Raw genomic sequence first — 17,793 nt, forward strand, 5'->3', positions numbered from 1 at the left:
ATTTCCTCGGGTGTTTACACTCGTATACTGGAATCCATCCTCGTCCTCTCAGTCCGGAATACGAACTCAACTTTTACGAGGATAAGACAACGGATTCCGGAACACGTTCGATAGCGTTTACGCTACTAAGACATTCCGGAATACGTCCTCTTGTCTGCTCATTTCGGATTGTGTGCTTGTGTAAACGCACCTAATAAGTCTTCTGCGCATTTCCATCCTAAAAAAGACGAACATTTCATTCTAATACAATAGTTTTTGCAAGAATGCACAAGATGCTTGCCATGTTTCTTATAAATACATACAAATGTGACAATGAAACTGAAATGCTTTTTTGTGTTTTATTCCATACAAGGAGAACAAACTTATGCCTTGACAGCGTATTTGCGGATGGGGTAGAGGCGTTCCTTTCTCTGCTGCTTCTTGGTCTTCAAGCTCTCTTCGTGTTTGGTCAGCCTGCGACGCATGGCACGAGTCTTCTTGGGCCTCAAATCCAAAGGCTTGTACTTCTTGCCCTAAAAAAAAAAAAAAAACATTTGGTTAGCACTTCCAAACACTTTGATCATAGAATGACCCAACCACCAAATGCATTATCCAAGACCTATCCACTTTAAAAAACATTTCAACCAGAAGCTTCGCTCAATGTCATATCTATGGTCCATAACACTTTTTGAACGAAGGTTACTTCATGACTAATTTTTTTTTTTTTTTTTAAATATAGTAGTCGACAATTGTTTATCATTTTTTCTCCCAATTTGGAATAGCCAATTATTTTTAGGCTCAGCTCACCGTTACCACCCCCACGCTGACTGGGGAGCGGCAACGACGAACACACGCTGTCCTCCGAAGCATGTGGCATGAGCCACCTCAGAGCTACAGCGTCTGAGGAGAACGCAGCTCTGGGCAACTTACAGGCACGCCCCCAGGCGCCCGGCTAGACCACAGGGGTCGCTGGTGTGCGGTGAACCGAGGACACCCCAGGACGACTAAACTCTTTCTTGGTGGTGGATTTCAAATTCAACTTGGGAGGCAAGTCTAGCTAACATGTTTATTGTACCCAGCCCCTGCAAACTATAAAGTAGTATCCTTAAACGTCTACGACATTCAGCACTCAAATATCCGAACTTATAAAATTTTGACTTGCGACGGTTAAAACGAGCGTGACACATATCTGACTGACTATTTCATCTGATTTGACTTGCATGTAGGTGAGTATGTGGTAACCTGCCCCCTACCACCAAAACAACCCCTGCCCTACACACACACACACCTACCTTGTACAGAAAGAAAGAATGGGTTTGAGGAACTGCACAGAGACGCATATATTGTAACACGTATTTCTCTTTTCTTTGGCATGGTTTAGCTATCTGAAGACAGTACTCCTGTTAGTTTCGTTTTTCAGCCAGAGGGGTCATTCACTGATTTTTTCATTGAAATTTGTTAGCGCATGAGTTAGGGGAGAATACAGCAGTGAAGACAAATACTTGTCTTTTTTCAGGGAACATGAAAAAGATATGTCAAAAAGCAACTAAAGATCACATAAGTAAAATAAATGCATCACAGTATCTAAAACTGTTTAATGATTAACTTTTACATTATCGTGCCTGGTCTAATCTGGTGCGGATTGTAGCACATCTAAAATTCACCATTAACGCTTTGTTTTTGGATTAAAAAAAACAAAAAAACGCTGTGTAACTGCAGTGCACAATAAAGACCCTAATGTCACAGTTCACTAATGAAAATGCACAAAAGCAACTAAAGATCACAGATTTAAAAAAATTACACTAAAACTGTGATGATTAACTTTTACATTAAACAAGTCAATTGTAACACTGAAGAGATGGGCTTTGTATCAAACTGGCGTCCGAGTCAGAAATCGCATGCGTCGGGTAACTGCAATAATTTGCTACATATATATAATGGGGATTGATTTTATTCATAATACAAGAATGGTAAAACACGACTGATGTGTATCCGAGTGCTGACTGTAGTAAGCATTACCAGTAAATCACTTCTGGCTCTAGTACAATGTAATAAATTCGATATAACCAAACTGCATTCCAAATGTACTTACTTTGTAGAATTTCCTCAGATTCTCCTTCTGCGTCTGGTTAATTACAGTCAGAACTCTGGCAATGGACTTGCGCACAACACAGCTGCAAGATGGAGGAACGGGTGTAAACAAGGCAGATTTGCACCTGGACATTCAGTATTATTAAACATGCACCTTGTTACAAACAACTAAACTTAATCCCCCACTTCATAAGAATGCAACAGAAATATCAAAGGGCAGAGACAGTACTGCATCATATGTGGTAGAGCTTTTGAATAAAAGCCATTATGAAAAAAGTGTGCAATAGAAACACTTGGTTTGAACAGGTAAGTAGCCAAACCCAAACTATTAATACTTTGAATTAAAATCAACCATTTGAAACAATTTGTGAACTGTACCTCCTGAACAGCATGTATGACCAGGAAGACACCCCTGCATGCAGCTCAGGAGGAATTCCTTTAGCAAGAACCAATTCACACTGTATCTATCAGAGTCGAGACCAGTGCTGGGTGACTGTCTTGCAATTGAATCTTTAGGAACTTACCTTACTCTATTATAAAGAATAACCTAAAATACTGACAAACTTCCCTTTCTCACTCAGCAACCAAAGTAGATTACTGTATTGTGACAAAGACAGTATTGCAGCATACGTGGGAAAAGTAATTCAAATTTCATGAGGTAGTTGCAGAAATAAAGTTAGGTTTCTGCATCTTTACTAGGGCTACTGATTTTTCACAATCACGGAATCAGGCACTTTGAGAATATTTTGGGAAGATTTTTAGCTAAATTTCAAGTTTTATGTAAAATCCGCTTTTTTTCAGGCTTTGCTTTTTATATGAAATGATAGGGTAAAATCGGAAATCAGAATATAATGAAGTTTCCTTTATAAACATTATGACTGTGTGAAGCTTCTTCAGGTGCTTTACTTTCTATTACAGCAACAAGAGTCTAATTGAAAATCTTGGTTTTAATATAAAGTTGTGGTAATATTTAGTGTACTTATTTTAACTATCAACATTACATTTGTTCAAATGTCATGTTTTATTATTAATAAGTTGATACAATGTGGGGAAAACAGAATTTGCTATTCCCCAGAATGGAAGAGTCAGTAGCCCTACTTTACCAACATGGCCAGTGTTGCAGCAGATTGGGTCAACAGCATCTGGAGGTTTACTGTTCCAAAATACAATTATTTACCATACAAGTCAACAAAACTGACACTGGGCTTTTGCAGACACTAAATAAATGCTCGCAGATTTATAAAAATGCAAAGACCACCGGCAACAATGGCATGCACTTCTCTTAAATACAGTAGAACCTCAGTTACGAACACCATGGGAATGGAGGTTGTTCACAAGTCTGAAATGTCTAACTCTGAAAATGAGTTTTCAATGGTTTTAATAAATGGGTACACCTGCTATCACAGCCTGATACAGAATAATGATGCAACACAGCTTTAAAACTACAATACATTGAAAAATGCTAAATTGAACTTACTATTCAAATTATAACTGTAGCAAAAACACAGATTAAACGTTCAGGAAAACCTGGGTTAAAGTAGTTCTTGTTTTAATTTTAAACAATCTGCATTTGTGCAGCTTGCTCAAGTCATTCAGAACAACAATGACTTTGCTTTGTTTAGAAGTGAAATCTGTCTCACCTCTATCTGGATATACTTGTTGGTACAGAGATGTTGCCCTCTCCGTGACCAGCACGCTGCTTATGGAGTGCTTTATGAAAATCCTTCTCCTCAGAGGTTTACGATACATTGTTTTTTTAATGCTCTGCTGTCTTCACCTCCTTTGCAAATTGTTGGATTTTTTTCTTTGGACTTTAATATCACTTAAATTTCCTGATACCGTATTCCCATCACTGAGGATTGTACCGCTGTCAGCTTTGGAAATATTTTCAGCATTTTCTTTCAATTGAAAGTGCAACACGTTTCCATTTCCCTGTTCTTATTTCAGTAGGTTAACCTTGCACTTCATTTTTTTTTTTAAAACAGGGTTTTGGCTGCACTGCAGGCACGGTTGAGTGATTGCATACCTCCAACTGGTATTCGGCTGAGCGGTCAGTTGGTAAGTTTGGTGCTCGTATCTCTGAGGTTCTACTGTATACTGCATTGTTAAATCTCAGGTATATGTTTAGCTTTCTCCTGAAACACTGGCCTGCCTTGCCAGGGGTCAGCACAGTGCTCTGAAAGCTAGTTTGTGATGCAGCAGCCCATTACTTACATCTTGGAGAGTTTGGATGCAGCTCCGCCAGTCACCTTGGCGACACGCAACTGGGACAGCTCCACCTTGAGGTCATCCAGCTGCTTCAGCAGCTCCTCCTTCTTCTTACCGCGCAGGTCTCGGGCCTTGATCTTCGCCTGTACAAAAATTACTGTAGCATTCAGCAGTGCACTCAGCTTACAGGGTCAAGACCAACCATTTCTGAACCCTCACCTTTATACCTTTTCAACTCATAACATTTAGCAGAAATTTACTTTAACTAGTGCTGGGGAAAATATACAAAATAATATTTTTTACATGTATTCAGATACAAAATTCAGATGTTCGTATTCGCTAGTAGAAATTACAACAATACCCTGCACACACATACGTACATTTTATATATATATATATATATATATATATATATATATATATATATATATATATATATAGCATCAACACAGCAGACCGAGTAGACAGTGATCTCTACCTAACGCAACAGAGCAAGTCAGATTCTCATGGGTCAGAGCGAAGGCAGCACTGAATGCCTCTCGCTTAACTGTGCCCAACATGATGGAAATGTGTAGTGATTTTTTTGTTAAAAGTGGAATGGAATCAAACGAGAACCAAAACGATGAGTCCCCGTTGTTCTGTATTTCATTCACTGGGGTAAAGTAAGGCCTACACAGCGTATTCTTCACTCCTGGGATATTCCTCTACTGTAACGAGTTACAGATTGTAACATCTTGCTGTAAAATAAAGGCACTGTCTCTGTCTGTGTCCTGAGCAATAGGACGAATTACTTTAAAACGAACGAATATTTAAATGATATGCCAACATCCGGACATGAAAAATCCCGTAGCCCTAGTACTAACGTTAACTCTCCCAGGACAACAGCACGATGAAATCAAATATGCTCCTAGTGAGATGCAAACATTAAAAAAATGTAAAGAATTGATTCTGTTTACCCGATATGCCTGGAGAACAGCTACCCTAGAAACAACATGGCAGTTAGCGTGGCAGGCGTGAACTTTACCAAACCCACCCGAGAGAGATCCCAGATGACTGCTAGCATCACCTGGCTCAGTATTCACAACTCCTGCGTGTCTGTTTACATGTGCGGGGCTTCGCCTCCCTCCCCGTTACTCCGTTTCAAAATGCAAACCAGCGTTCAAAGCAAGGCATGATTTTAGTGCAACTAACAAGAAGTTCACTTTTCTTCATAGTCGTACAACTATCCGCAGCAAATCAAGAAAGCTACATTATCGGCATTGTAACGACCTGCTGCAACGCAGTGTGGGAGAGCCAGCCACTGATAAAACACTGTAACACACACACACATTTTAGACTGGAATGTGTTTACCGCGGCCCAATAATAAAGAAACGTGTTCTCCTGCATAGTGTGCACAGCATACTGTAAACATGCCAGACTACTTTACAACGGCACTCAAGAAGTGGAAATGGCAGCCACGACTCCCCCGGATCTGAAGGAGGGCACGACTAAACGTCATTTCATTATAAAATCGGACCGCAGTACTCTTGATTCAGCCTGGTTCGTGTAGATGCTAGTGTACTTCACGATTCTGTGCATTTGTTTCGCGTTGCGGGTGTTAAATTAGAAAGGATTGCATTGGATTCAGTTCTGAGAAGCGCAAACTCTCACCATCGTCACTTCTGGCTGCCACAGGAAAGGGAACGCACAGGGTCAGGTGAACCTCTACCGGGTTACGGGCTGAACCAAGTCTCCCTCGCAAAGCAGGGGAGTTCGGGCTAATCCAATGCGTGGTGCGGCTCTGGTGCTTCCGTCCCTCACTTCCTTAGAGACGGTTGCTACCTGGTTCCAAACAACATGGCGCTGTCAATGTTTTCGGGGTTCACTTTTTTTAAAGCTAATTAAAAAGGGGGAAGACTCTCAAATGAGTGGAATTTCAATCATTCTTATATGCTGGGTAAATTTCAGGCTAAATTGGCTCTCAGACTTTATCGTTTTATATAAAATGATTTAAAAACAACTATTTTTAAATAATAATAATAATAATAATAATAATAATAATAATAATAATAATAATAATAATAATAATAATAGTATGTAATATTAATGATAAAGACGTGGCATAGCTGACGCCGATGTATTATTCTACTGTACATTAACACGGCTTATTATTATTATTATTATTATTATTATTATTATTATTATTATTATTTATTATTATTATTATTATTATTATTATTTTATTATTTATTTATTAGCAGAGGTCCTTACCCAAGGCGACTTCAGTCCTAATAAGAGCAAATACACAACACAGTATGATTTGATATCGGGGCAGTTCAAGAGCAGATAACAGTGTTGAGAGTTACATCAGGGTTAGACACGAGTGCAGGTGAAATACAAGATAGTACAGATTCTGGTTCTAGTCAGCCCAGACATTTGCAGTTATATTCTGTGTGCCTGATTCATCCTGTAGTTTAGACGGAAGCTGTTGGGTGGTGCTGCAGGCACCGAAATAAACTACAGCAAATCAACATCCCTGCATTTCTGATTTAAAAATAACAAGAATACAAAAAATTGTTTCCTATGTGAGACAGTTTCTGAAAATGTTTGTGCAGAATTGTGAATTCTGTAATAATTTCTGTGATCGTATAATTGAGGAATCCTGGTAGGATTGGTGATTAAACCTGTTCGTTTATGATTAAAAGATAGTGTAGTGCTGGATGTAAAGATGTACGCAGAATAAAATAAAGTAGGCGAGTAGAACACGTTCTTATTACGCACTGTTTCATACGTGCTAACGTGCTGACAATACAGTTCTGCATTGAACACTTGATTTGGTATGTTTGATGTTTATAAATAAGGGTTAAGTCAACGTTAGTTAAAACCACACGCTGTGCTCTTCCTGCGGCTAAAACATCTGCTGATCGTATGACCCCTCCCATGTATGATGCAAATGCAAGTAAGTATAAAGAAAGATTACATTTGTTGAAAGCAATAGCAGATGTGAAATGGGTAGCAGATAAAGAGTGTTTTACGCATCGCTGTGTATAACCAGAGACCAGGATTACAAAGGATAAAAATAGGCTTTTCCATACCGGATTACAAATCTGTGTCTGTTTTATTCCTGCATTGCATCACCTCTGCACTTGTTAATAATCAGCAGCCACTTTGCCACAGTACTGCAGAGGTGAATGCTGTGGCTAAAACAAACATAATGGGTGTATAGCAAGAACATTATAAAATGTTAATTGTAAAAATCACTCAAAAATAGGGAAATACAAACATACGGAGAAACAGAAAAACAAGGAGGAAGAGACTAATATTAATGGTTAGGACTATGTTAGGACATACAGCATTTAATCATTTATACAGGACTGGGAGTCGTGAGAACAGCAGAACATATATTCAGGAAATGCAATGCATATATTTAGCAAAGAATCAGATTAAACAGAAAGTTAAGGGAAATTGAAGTAGCAATAGTAAATCATATAGAAGGGAGAGAAAAACAAATGGAGAAAGAGAAATGTATATTCAAATGTATAAAAAGCGTAGGGACATGGGAGAAAATATAAGGGAAGAACTACAATAGAATCATATGTGTGTGTGTGTGTGTATATATAGTAGAAGGTGTGCATCATCTCCATTTAGATGGTATGCACCAGCAAACCCTAAAAAGAAGACTTCCTGCTCTACGAGCTGTCAGACGAGGTGTAACACAGACCCAGTTTTGGAGATGGCGCCGCATAACAGATTCACGTTTTGATTGGTCTGTTGGAGGATTATGAGGTCATCACAAGTGGGAAAGCTTGGAGGCATTTTAACATTGTGATCAGAGAGAGAGAGATAGACGTGCTTTCCAGAACCTTTCAATTCAAATATATTATAGGGTATTTTGCAGTACTAATATAACAAATTATGGATGACTATTACTTGATATACACTATCATGTTAAGCACAAATGTAAAACATTATTTTTTATGAAGAAACAATCAAATGTAAATGTTTTGGGTTTTTTTTTAAAAAAAAAAAGCTTATTTCTTTATTATAATGAGGAAACTATGCACTGAAATAGAGACATGAAAAGTCATTAAAGCAGACGTTTTCTGTTACTGAAGGTCAATATTAAAACACATTTTTGAATAGGAACATAGCATTCAGAAAAAAGGACATCTCTTGATTATATAATGTCCGTCAATATCTAGTCATGCTTAGGGGTTTAATAGAATAGAATGGCAGAATTCAACATATTTTATTCAGCTATCACACACACACACAAAATACAATACAGGCCTATTGCAGCTCTTTCGCGTATGGGTTTTAAGAGACCAATGCCCTTCAACAACTTAACATGAATATTATTTTACTGTATTGGTAAAATATTCATTAACTGTGAGAAATGGCAATCTGTCTGGTGTGGTAAAGAGGGCTCTTGAAATGTGGTATGCTGGCAGCATAAGCCAATCTTCCATTGCTCGGCGAGTTTCAGACCTCTCCAAAAAATGCAAGATGGGTTGTTTATAATTAGGCTTGCTGCTCTCTACCTGCATTTAAAACTGTAATTAACATTGTTAACCCTTCTGAAATTCTCAAGCAGCTTCTTGAAGGATCCCAAGGTGTCAGCTTCAACAACATTACTGGGGAGTTAGTTCCAGACTCTCACAATTCTCTTTGTTAAAAAGTGCCTCCTATTTTCAATTCTGAATGCCCCTTTATCTAATCTCCATTTGTGACCCCTGGTCCTTGTTTCTTTTTTCAGGTCGAAAAAGTCCCTTGAGTCGACATTGTCAATACCTTTTAGAATTTTAAATGCTTGAATCAGATCGCTGTGTAGTTTTCTTTGTTCAAGACTGAATAGATTAAATTATTTTGGCCTGTCTGCATACGACATGCCTTTTAAAGCCGGAATAATTCTGGTCTCTCTTCTTTGCACTCTTTCTAGCAATATCCTATTTGTAGCGAGGTGACCAGAACTGCACACAATATTCAAGATGAGGTCTTACTAATGCATTGTACAGTTTTAACATTACTTCCCTTGATTTAAATTCAACACTTTTCATTGTATAGCGGAGTATTTTGTTGGCCTTTTTTTTATAGCTTCCCCACATTATCTAGATGAAGACATTTCTGAGTCAACATAAACTCTTATGCCTTTTTCATAGATTCCTTCTTCAATTTCAGTATCTCCTATATTATATTTATAATGTACCTTTGTATTGCCTGCATGCAGTACCTTACACTTTTCTCTATTAAATGTCATTTGCCATGTGTCTGCCCAGTTCTGAATGCTGTCTAGATCATTTTGAATGACCATCACAAAGTGCTTTACAAGATAGTGAGGCATGTATTTACTATAGCGTTGACAAGGCTGTTCACCCCTCTTTGCATACAGATAACACGTGGTTCCTCTCCACTAACAAGGCCATCAGTAATGTTAGTAGCTATTTGAATTACGATTGGCAGGCCGAGGGGTATTACTGCAGAACGAAGGCTCCCACAGCGTAGCTCACGCAGCGTGGTGTTGCGTGCGTCATCATTCTAAACTACAGCCGATCAGCCGGATGATGAATTTACTAAAACGGTTTATTTAATAACAATAACCCCAAACCTAAAGTTCGTGGGGTATTAGCCGTGGATCAACAATACTATGTTCCCCCTCTCTTATACTGTTTATCGTCACGTGGTAGGGGTGTTGAGGGTGAATGAAGCACGACCTAAATTACGAGATGCGCACGCAGCACTACAACAACTTTTCAGAGCTGTGCTGCGCTGTGCAGAATCTGCACGGATTGCACTGTGTGGAGCTTAACGACGTCATGCAGCAACCCTCGAAACGCGCATCTGTGCAGAACTGCGCTGTAACACGACCTCTGTCTTATCGATCACAATCGCTGCGTTCCTAAAAAGTCTGCGTTGCAGTCAGGAGTGTGCGCCCGATGTCACGGTCTGCGCAGTCGGAGAGCTTTGGGAGTTTTCCCAGCGCAGTCGACTGCACAATCATGCAGACCGGCTTGAGTGATTTTCTGCTTGCAGAAGACTAGTTTTTTTTTTTATTCACAGTTCCCATACAGATCCATCATAACTAGACTGGTAAATAAATTATGCAAAGACTTATTTCAGTAACCCCAAGACCATCTTTTATTATGAATCTGTTTAAGCAATTAAAGTTATGTACATCCGTTTCATATGGAGGATATTTATGTATTTATTATATTACACAATACTGTAGTTGTAATTTATGCAGCTCTTTTCTGTGTTAATCAAACCCCCGCTCTAGGTGGCGCTACCACGATCACTACTCCTGCATCTGGTTGTCTACACCCCTCTTGCACTGCTCTTCCATTGTTTTGAAGACGGGTCAGCTCCAGCGAAAACCCGCTTTCCATCGTCAAGCCCACTCGGGTGCACGCCCAAATTGTTGCCCTCGAGTGGGCTTGACGATGCAAACGAGGTATTAGACTCAGCAGGGGATGCGCAGACTCTGCGCCCAGAGCATGCGTGACTCTGTTGTCTGTTCCGGCTGCGGTCAAGCAGTTTGCTTTACTCAGACAGGGTATGCGCGCAGACTCGCGTATTTTGACGCAAAATCGAGGCAAACGCACCCGATGTTAAAATGCCTCCAAGCTTTCCCACTCGTGTTGACCTTACATTCCCCCGACAGACAAGGGCCAATGAAAACGCGAGACTGTTCTGCGGTTGCACCCCACGAACCGTGCTGGTGTGCCTGTGCGGTCAAGCCGCGTTCATGTACCTTCACGCCGGCCATAGCAAGCTGCTAACCCCGCAGACTCGCAGGGACCTGCAGCCGCTGTGAGGTAATTCCGGTTCCGCTGCACCTCCGGCGAAGCTGCCATATTATCGGGGGAGGCTGGAGAGGAGCGGCAGCGATTCGGCTTCCTGACGGTCTGCGCCGAAACACCAAGAGCTGCTGCTTGCAGGGCGGAGGTCTCCTTGCTTCGTACCCGGCTGGCTGCAGTAGGACGGGATCCGCTCGCCCTCAAGTGCCCCGATGGCGAAGAACACTCTGTCGTCGCGGTTCCGGAGGGTAGATATCGACGAGTACGATGAGAATAAATTCGTGGACGAGCAGGAGGAAGCGGCCGAGCAACAGGGTCCGGACGAGGCCGAGGTGGACAGCCTCATCAGGCAATATCCTTTACCGGAGCAGGGTACTTTACGAAAAAAAAAAAAAAAAAATGAAACTGTGTAATCACATAACGAGTGTATTCGATACATGTTAGGAGCTCTAGTGCTGGTAAAAAAGCATATTTTTACAGATACCAAAAAAATATATCGATGCACATTACGTAGTCATCATGCTTTAAAAAAAAAATAGATATTTTCTTCAAGGTGATACTGTTATTGCTGTTTATAAGTACTGTTGCAGTTCGAAATGCAGTAATGGGGCAGGACAGTAATTGTTTTTTTTTTAAAAATAGGTTTATCGTGAAAATACTGTAAATACTGACGTGAATCGTGTATTTGCAGTGTTGTTTTTGCAACAGTGTGGCTGTTTACTTCCTTGTACAGCTAACTGTCATTTTTCCATCACATGTCCAATGCAATGGTGTTATTCATTTTGACCGGTATCTCGATCCCTATTTTAAGGTTTTTTTTTTTTTTTTTTTTTTTTTTTTTATATATATAGAAGTGTTGGCAATACAAGTTTTTCGCAAGATGAGTTCAGAGAGAACCCGAAACGTATTCTTAGGAGTTTAAATATAGCCCGTCCCTCCGTAGGCGATATCTGAACATAGTTATATAACAGCACACAGCTTTAAAATTTTAATACCGACCGTTTCCTGCAATGCAAATGTCGCTTCTACACCAGACTGCCTCAGTCATTCTGTACGTCAGGTGCAGCAGATGCAGAATTTAATTAATGATGTAAATGCAGGCCAGCTTCAACACTCCTAGCATGTGAAATTGCTTCTGAACTGTAAAAATCACATTCATTGCTGCTTTGCTCCAAGGACATGTGTAGATTTTCTTCAGATGGCCACATATGGATTGCTTGTGCGGGGCATTACCCTGCAGATTATTACCTTCACTGCTGGATTCAAACAGCAGCACTTTAAAACACACCTGGCTTATAGATCACGCATAGACAGTAAAAGCCAGTTTTAGTGACAGCCTTTATTTGCTATGTTTTGTGGACTTCAGTTGCTAATTAGAGAGTAAAGCCAATATACCCAGTGTGTGACAGAACAGTGGCTTAGGCAGGTTTACCCCAGGTTTTAGCTGCAGCACAGAACCAGTTTTTCACCTTTCTGTTTGAAGTCAGATCTGTCACACTACTGATTTTGAAAGGGTTTTTTTTTTTTGAGTGGAATTTACATGGTAGTTATCTTTTTGGATTGCATAATTCAAGTATTCAAGTAAGCAATCCATCCATCCAGAGTCTGGAAAGAGTATTTAGGTGAAGGGCAAAAAAGGGTAATTGCAGTAAAAGCTCATGCTGTGAACTGTAGGGTGCTGTTCTCTTCTGGCACCATTGTTAAGCTTTATCAGAATAATCCTGTGCATGTTTATTAAAAGGGCCAGATTCTCAATTTGCTTGTAACATAAGACCCGTAATATTTAAAATACATGTGCCGTCTCTCATGTGACTGAAATGCAGATGGAATCCCTGGCATGTTTTTCTGTATTATATAAAAGCTGCATATCCCTGTTTCTGTCACAGTGGGTGCAGGTTTTATGTTCACAGTAAGTTATTAGCTGGTACACGCAGGTTGTTTTGTTCATAATGCTGTAATAACTGCTATTTCCCAAGGGGTAGTGAATGCTGATTAACTTTCCTGAAGGAAGTAGATGCAGTTCGGGTTAGGGATGTTCATGTATCTCTCTGAACCAGTTGAAGTACCATGCGTACTTCTTGCCAATCCTGTGCCCAGGTCCCTATACTCTCTTGAGTGTTTTGGTGCGTGTTTCTAATTGTGCAGTGTTTTCTTTTTTTTTTTTACGTCAGTGTATCAGTCCTAAGACATGTCTTGCCTGTCTAGTCCCATTCAATAAACTGCAAGCGTTTTCGTCTTTTGCAACATTTTCTGTTCATTACGGGTGCGCTCACTTTATTGGTTATTAAGGTTGTGTTTCAAATGTATAAATCAGACCATAATTCATTTTCCAGTGCTGTGCACTAACATATTATCTTTGGAATTCTTTGTAAATGTGTGGAGAAGAGAAAACATATTCTTCAATGCCTTGGCTCAGTTTTCTAGTGTAAATACTGCAGAGCAGTCCTGTTGGGATGTTTCACATTTTCTACAGGTTATTTTTTAAGCAGTACTGCAGTCTGCTACACAGATACACTACATTGTTTGTGACACTGCTCTCTAATGGGAAAATGTGTAGCTTTGTATTGCAGAAGATGCTCAATTGCTCTAGATAAATGAATTCTCTGAAGCCTTACTGATCTAGGTTACAATGTACTGGTACAGAAGTGACACACAATCTGGGCGTTTTCCTTCTCTGGGGCTATCAGTCCTTCTCTTATTTGGATAATTTCATATCCAGCTTCATCCACTGGCCTGATTTTCAAACATTGGTAACATCTGTATCTAATTTCCATTAGAAAACAGTGAAACTGAAACAGAAAACCCATTTTTTGCATGTGCAATTCAACAAGATCATTTTTAAGTGAGCAAGCCCGTGTACGCAAAAGCAAAGCTGCTTTATACTTCTGAAATGTGTACATTAATAAATACAGATCCATGTGTGTGTCTCTCCCCAGCCCTGTCTTGACTGGTTTTAAACTACAGCAGTATTTACCTGCTGCTTCCTGCAGTGGTCACCTCTTGCTAGTTTTATATTAGGAGTACAGTAATGTATTTTGTTCAAACAAATGATCATTGCACTTAACAGTGACTTGCATGAAATGTTTCTTTGTAGCAGGCTCTATAGACTTGTGGAACATGCAAACTGCACTACAGTGCAGGACATTGAACAGTGCATGTGCATCAGTGTGCCTGTCAGTTTCACTTTGAATTTCCTGTAAAGTGACAAAACAGAAACACATCTTACTTTAAAGAGTGATATTATCTGAGAGTGCTCTCAGGAAGTTCATTGTGAAGTGTTACGTACCAGGCGTAGGAGGTTCTGATGAGAAGCTGGGTATGGTTCACAAAGGGGTTTAATCTGCAGTGCTGCCTGGCTTTGTTTGCAATGTGGGTGCTGTCCTGTACTTTCCTGTACAAGCAAAAGACGAACTGCCTTACGAAGGACTTGCTCCACTCTAATATATAACTGCTGTTTTTTATTTGTGATGACATTTCTCATATTTTTAAGTCTTTCATTATTTTTAAAGAGCTGATTATCTCTTCATTACTGTTGTGCAATGTCTAGATTTGTTTTGGAGGAAGAAAAAATCATATTCATTGCTGCTTTGCTCCAGGGACGTGTAGATTTTCTTCAGATGGCTACATATGGATTGCTTAGTAATGTGTTGCCCCTGGTTGAGCATTGATTAAACCAAACCATCAGAATCTGTACTGCTGAATTGTTGCATCACTACTCTGCCTGCACAGTGAAGCTTACTCCTATCTGTAACTGGGGTAATTGAAAGGGATTAGAAATTGATGATGGAACTGGTTTTCATTGGGACACTGTCATCCCAAGTAAGGATTGCAGGCTGTCAGAAAATTGAGATGTTTAAAAAGCAAGCAAACAGTTATCGGAAGTATACAGCCAAAAACCACATCAATACCTGGCACATTTATTTGTAATTCAAGTACTGCAACAACCTTTGTTTAATGCCCATTTGCAGATTGTATTATAGACTGGGACTAGCTGTTGAATTGAAAAAAAATCCATTAAAAACCGAAGTTCCAGGAGTCCTGATTTTGTAACATTAAAAAAATAAAAATAATAAATCTGGTACAATGTTATAAATGCCAGGATTGACCAGTTTTTTGTTTTTCCTTAACTTGAGAAGCACAGGGGACAATATGGCAGCTTTTCACGCAGCCTTGCGGAATCCTCCAATCAACACCAAGAATCAGGCAGTGAAGGTAACAATCGGTACTAACCTTTATCGGATTTAAAATGTCACGTTATTGGGGGATTGAAAGGTAAGTTATGGGTGTTCAGCATGCTGCCGTGTCGAACGTATTCACGGCAGGACAGTGATGTGTGTAGCATTGTGACATGTTTTCCCACCTGAGGCAACTCCTAGGATTTGATTCCCATGGTGCAACAAACAAAATGTTATTGCCCTGCCAAGAATACTTTTATACTGCAGCTTGTTGAACTGCCCCATTTTTTAAATATATGGTTGAAGGGAGCATTGTTATCCTGTCAGCGTAGTACAGAATTACTTTATCTAACAGTTGTTTGTTATTGCTGCTCTTTGGTTTGTCTTGAAATTGGTTTCACTTTATGATTTGGGCTGTTGGCCCCCCTGGTAGGTAATTTGGAAAGTTTTCTCAGATTGAGGTTGTGGGAAATGCACAGAATTGTATTCAGTTGTAATTGAACGAGTTGTTAGGTTGAAAACATGGTGGTGGCCATTTCGAAGTAAATCCGCCTGCATGACCTTGAGGTACGGCACAAGGTGCTCAGCCATTTACTGGGAAGAGCCACAGACTATCGGGAGCTGAATCATTTTGATTTCTGAACTATTTTAATTCACAATTCTGTGCATTTGTGAACAACCCAGAATGATAGTTTTGACCTTGTATTTATTGATGGTCATTGAAAATCACACACTTCCCAAGGACAGTGGTTCCTGATATTCATTTTGGGAACCCTCCGTTAAGAAGTTTCCCAACAGCATTTGAATGAATAATTGTGTCGTGTTTGTTATTTCCTTTGATTATGTACACAAAGTGTTTTGAGTAAATGACAGTTGTAGCCACAATCGCAACATAACAGTAGTAATATGTACAACAATCAAAAGTCCCATTCTGGTTGGCTGGCAGCAAGATGAATATGCCGACTCTATAATCTCTTTTCTGTCTCTCCCCTCTAGGAGCGTGCCCAGGGAATAGTTCTCAAAGTCCTTACGTCTTTTCGAAGTAGTGAGATAGAGCAGGCAGTGAAATCATTAGACAAGAACACTGTTGACTTATTAATGAAGTACATTTACAAAGGCTTTGAAAAGCCTTCAGACAACAGCAGCTCAATCTTACTGCAGTGGCATGAAAAGGTAATCTATCCTGTCTCTAGCTATTATAAACCTAATGATACTTTTTATACTGCTTTTAAACATGTTTATAGATGAGAAACTGGATTGACAGTGGTCCAGTTGCTATTGTGATTTTAACCAGGATTAACAATGAGTTGCAATGTTTGTTTGTTTGTTTGTTTGTTTGTTTTTTATGGTTCACACACAATTTGTTGTGCAATGTACCTGCTGCAAGAAAACAGTACTTTCCCAGGAGCAAAGCCATTGGGAGCAAACTGTAGTGTTGGGTGCTGTCTCCATCTAATAAGAGCATGACATTCAGTGATGAAGCAGATATTGCTAAACTGTTTTATTATAGTATAAAATAAAGGTCGGTTAGAAACTATATGGACAGAGTGCAATTAGCTTAAATTAAAATGGGTTACAGTATGCTTGGGGAAAGGCCATAACTTACACCCTCCCATTTTTGTTACTTTAATAAGTGAATATCTGACACTTGTTCCCTATCTCTCCCCCGTTACTTCTACCCCCAGGCGTTTGCAGTAGGTGGATTAGGCTCTATAGTAAGAGTCCTCACGGCACGAAAGACTGTTTAAAAACTCAGACTATGCTTTGACCCGAGAAGAAGGAAATGCTATCAAGAAGAGACGGATAGAACAGTTCGATGAGGAAGAAGATTTATATGACAATAATGCATTCTTCTACAAATGCAAATTTATGGAAATGTTGTATGAAAATAATATTTGGTGAGAAGGAAAAAAAACTTGTATGTTGGAATGATTTTTAGCTAATAAGGTTGTGAGGGAAAGTTTATTGTATTGCTGTACATTTTTTTTAATCATATGCAAGATCTTGCACATCCTCACATTCCCTTACCATTATTTTTGTTTTTACTTTACATAACTTAAATATGATGTGACAATTTTAAGGTTGACAAAACTGACAGGCTGTTTGTAGCCAATGTTTTACAGTCCTAATGTGTGCCACATAAACAGAGCATAAGATGAAGTACTGTATGGGGTGTGGTACAGTGTTTTATTTGGCAGATGGCAGTATTGAGGGTTTTATTTTATTTTTTTCTCCCCATATTCTCATTTTACTGGGTTGATTTCATTGTGAAGTGCCTGCTGAAATAAAGCTCTTGGATCATCTTTATTGAACAATGCCTCTGTATTGATCATTGAAAATATATTCCAAACAGGCCGAATTGTATTGCTGGTAATGAGCAGGTTCTCAGTGCTTAACCTTGTACAAACATTGCTGTTTGGAGTGGAGTCATGCTTAAATGGCCAAGATGTAGCTCCTGGATGGGGATGCACATGGAGATTTTGCATTCCCAGAGGGTGTGGGTGGAAAATAGTCAGGGTCGAGTTCACCTTCTTGTGCTTCAGTGCTGCTAACTTGCCAAGCTGGG

The 17,793-nt window shown here is 39.5% G+C and overlaps 2 protein-coding genes across 2 annotated transcripts; one reads left to right on the forward strand and one right to left on the reverse strand.

Moving 5' to 3' along the window:
* Window positions 1-324: 324 nt before the first annotated feature.
* On the reverse strand, window positions 325-6,028 carry LOC121303642 (60S ribosomal protein L35-like). The gene is made up of 4 exons (XM_041234446.1): window positions 5,930-6,028; window positions 4,285-4,421; window positions 2,072-2,153; window positions 325-512 (listed from the first exon to the last, which is right to left on the reverse strand). Exons 1-4 carry the CDS (start codon window positions 5,930-5,932, stop codon window positions 363-365), a joined length of 372 nt encoding a protein of 123 aa, XP_041090380.1. The 5' UTR covers window positions 5,933-6,028; the 3' UTR covers window positions 325-362.
* A 4,665-nt stretch (window positions 6,029-10,693) lies between these two features.
* Window positions 10,694-17,539, forward strand: LOC121303631 (actin-related protein 2/3 complex subunit 5-like protein). The gene is made up of 4 exons (XM_041234434.1): window positions 10,694-11,404; window positions 15,192-15,264; window positions 16,224-16,400; window positions 16,913-17,539. The coding sequence occupies exons 1-4, from the start codon at window positions 11,265-11,267 to the stop codon at window positions 16,973-16,975; spliced, it is 453 nt and encodes a 150-aa protein (XP_041090368.1). The 5' UTR covers window positions 10,694-11,264; the 3' UTR covers window positions 16,976-17,539.
* The last annotated feature ends 254 nt before the right edge of the window (window positions 17,540-17,793 follow it).

The sequence above is a fragment of the Polyodon spathula genome, chromosome 34 (assembly GCF_017654505.1).
Source record: "Polyodon spathula isolate WHYD16114869_AA chromosome 34, ASM1765450v1, whole genome shotgun sequence".
Lineage (NCBI taxonomy): Eukaryota > Metazoa > Chordata > Actinopteri > Acipenseriformes > Polyodontidae > Polyodon > Polyodon spathula.

Excerpts from the sequence above, each read along its gene's own strand:
- LOC121303642 (XM_041234446.1), bottom strand. Across the intron at positions 2,154-4,284 it reads GCATCCAAACTCTCCAAGAT|CTGTGTTGTGCGCAAGTCCA; the intron begins GTAAGTAATGGG and ends TCCATCTTGCAG. Across the intron at positions 513-2,071 it reads ATCTGAGGAAATTCTACAAA|GGCAAGAAGTACAAGCCTTT; the intron begins GTAAGTACATTT and ends TTTTTTTTTTAG.
- LOC121303631 (XM_041234434.1), top strand. The coding sequence starts at position 11,265 with ATGGCGAAGAACACTCTGTCGTCGCGGTTCCGGAGGGTAGATATCGAC. Across the intron at positions 15,265-16,223 it reads CCAAGAATCAGGCAGTGAAG|GAGCGTGCCCAGGGAATAGT; the intron begins GTAACAATCGGT and ends TCTCCCCTCTAG. Across the intron at positions 16,401-16,912 it reads TACTGCAGTGGCATGAAAAG|GCGTTTGCAGTAGGTGGATT; the intron begins GTAATCTATCCT and ends TTCTACCCCCAG.